General features: G+C 59.5%; 1 protein-coding gene across 1 annotated transcript in view; it reads left to right on the top strand.

Moving 5' to 3' along the window:
• The window catches only part of ZNF512B (zinc finger protein 512B), a 25,673-nt gene that overhangs the window by 23,469 nt on the left and 1,150 nt on the right, over positions 1–1,054 (top strand). Inside the window, exon 15 of the mRNA XM_009324964.1 lies at positions 690–752. Within this exon, the coding sequence (XP_009323239.1) occupies positions 690–752 (63 nt within the window). The remainder of the gene's footprint in view (positions 1–689; positions 753–1,054) is intronic.

Below are 1,054 nucleotides of genomic sequence, written 5' to 3' on the forward strand. Positions count from 1 at the left end.
CCAGGCGGGGCGAAGGTTGCACGCTTCCGTGCTCGAGAGCCTTTTTATGCAGAGAACCTGCTTTTCCCAGAGTAAAGCCGGGGCTGGTTCGAAGCCATTCTTTTTAAAGCCCCGTGACAGGCAAAGACCTCGGGGACGTGGCGCGTGTCCGTGCAGCCTTGGCCTGAGCTGGCGGGGAGGTGAACCCCACCCTCTGTGCCGGGCCGTTGATTTATCATCTGAAACAAAGCCTTGCTAATGGGAGTTTTGAATGAGGCTGTTACCACAAGGCCGGGGGAGACGCGCAGGCTAATTAATGTCATACACGGGCACTTCGGAAAGAGGTTGCGCAGAAACCCGTCATCCTGCTGCCCAGGTGATTTCTTTTCTCCGTTAAGCGTCTGCTGTGGCTCCGAGAACTCCTGTAGCCCAGCAGGACCTGCCGACTGCTCACAGATGTACGCTTTCCACCGAGACATTTAGGGGAGACGTTTTTCAGCCCGTTGCAGAGGGATGTGGCCACATGACTCCCATTAGCACTAATAGGAAACGCGTGACCAGAGCCCTCCACGTCTCGCAGGGCATTAACCTCACGCTGCTTAGCCCGGACCCGTGGCCTTGCTGGCGCAGCGGGCTCCCGGCCCCGGCACGGAGGAAGGCACGGAGACGAGGGGGGATCGTGGCAAACCCTGCTTTGTTTCTTCCTGCAGTGCTGTGAAGCCATTTACTCCAGCGTCTCGGGGTTGAAAGCTCACCTGGCCAACTGCAACAAGGTAGGTCCCTCCTTCCACAGCCTCAGCTCGAGATGGGGTTAGGTTTTGGTTTTCTCTCCCCCCAGGATTGTTGGGGAGCAACAGGCCAAGGGACAAGGCACGGGTTGAAGGATCGTGACCGCTGGGAGGGCTGGCCGAGCCATGCCGCTGCCCGTTGAATTGTCACCGCTCAGCCCGTTGTCACACCATCCCGGTCCAGCCACTCGCCCTCAGCACCGTCCTCCTGGGCAGGATCAAACCCACAGCCACGGGCAGCCGAAGGCAGAGAGGCTCGAGCTGAGCAGATGTGCTGGGGGGGGTTT

The sequence above is a fragment of the Pygoscelis adeliae genome, unplaced genomic scaffold (genome assembly GCF_000699105.1).
Source record: "Pygoscelis adeliae isolate BGI_AS28 unplaced genomic scaffold, ASM69910v1 Scaffold786, whole genome shotgun sequence".
Taxonomy (NCBI): Eukaryota; Metazoa; Chordata; class Aves; order Sphenisciformes; family Spheniscidae; genus Pygoscelis; species Pygoscelis adeliae.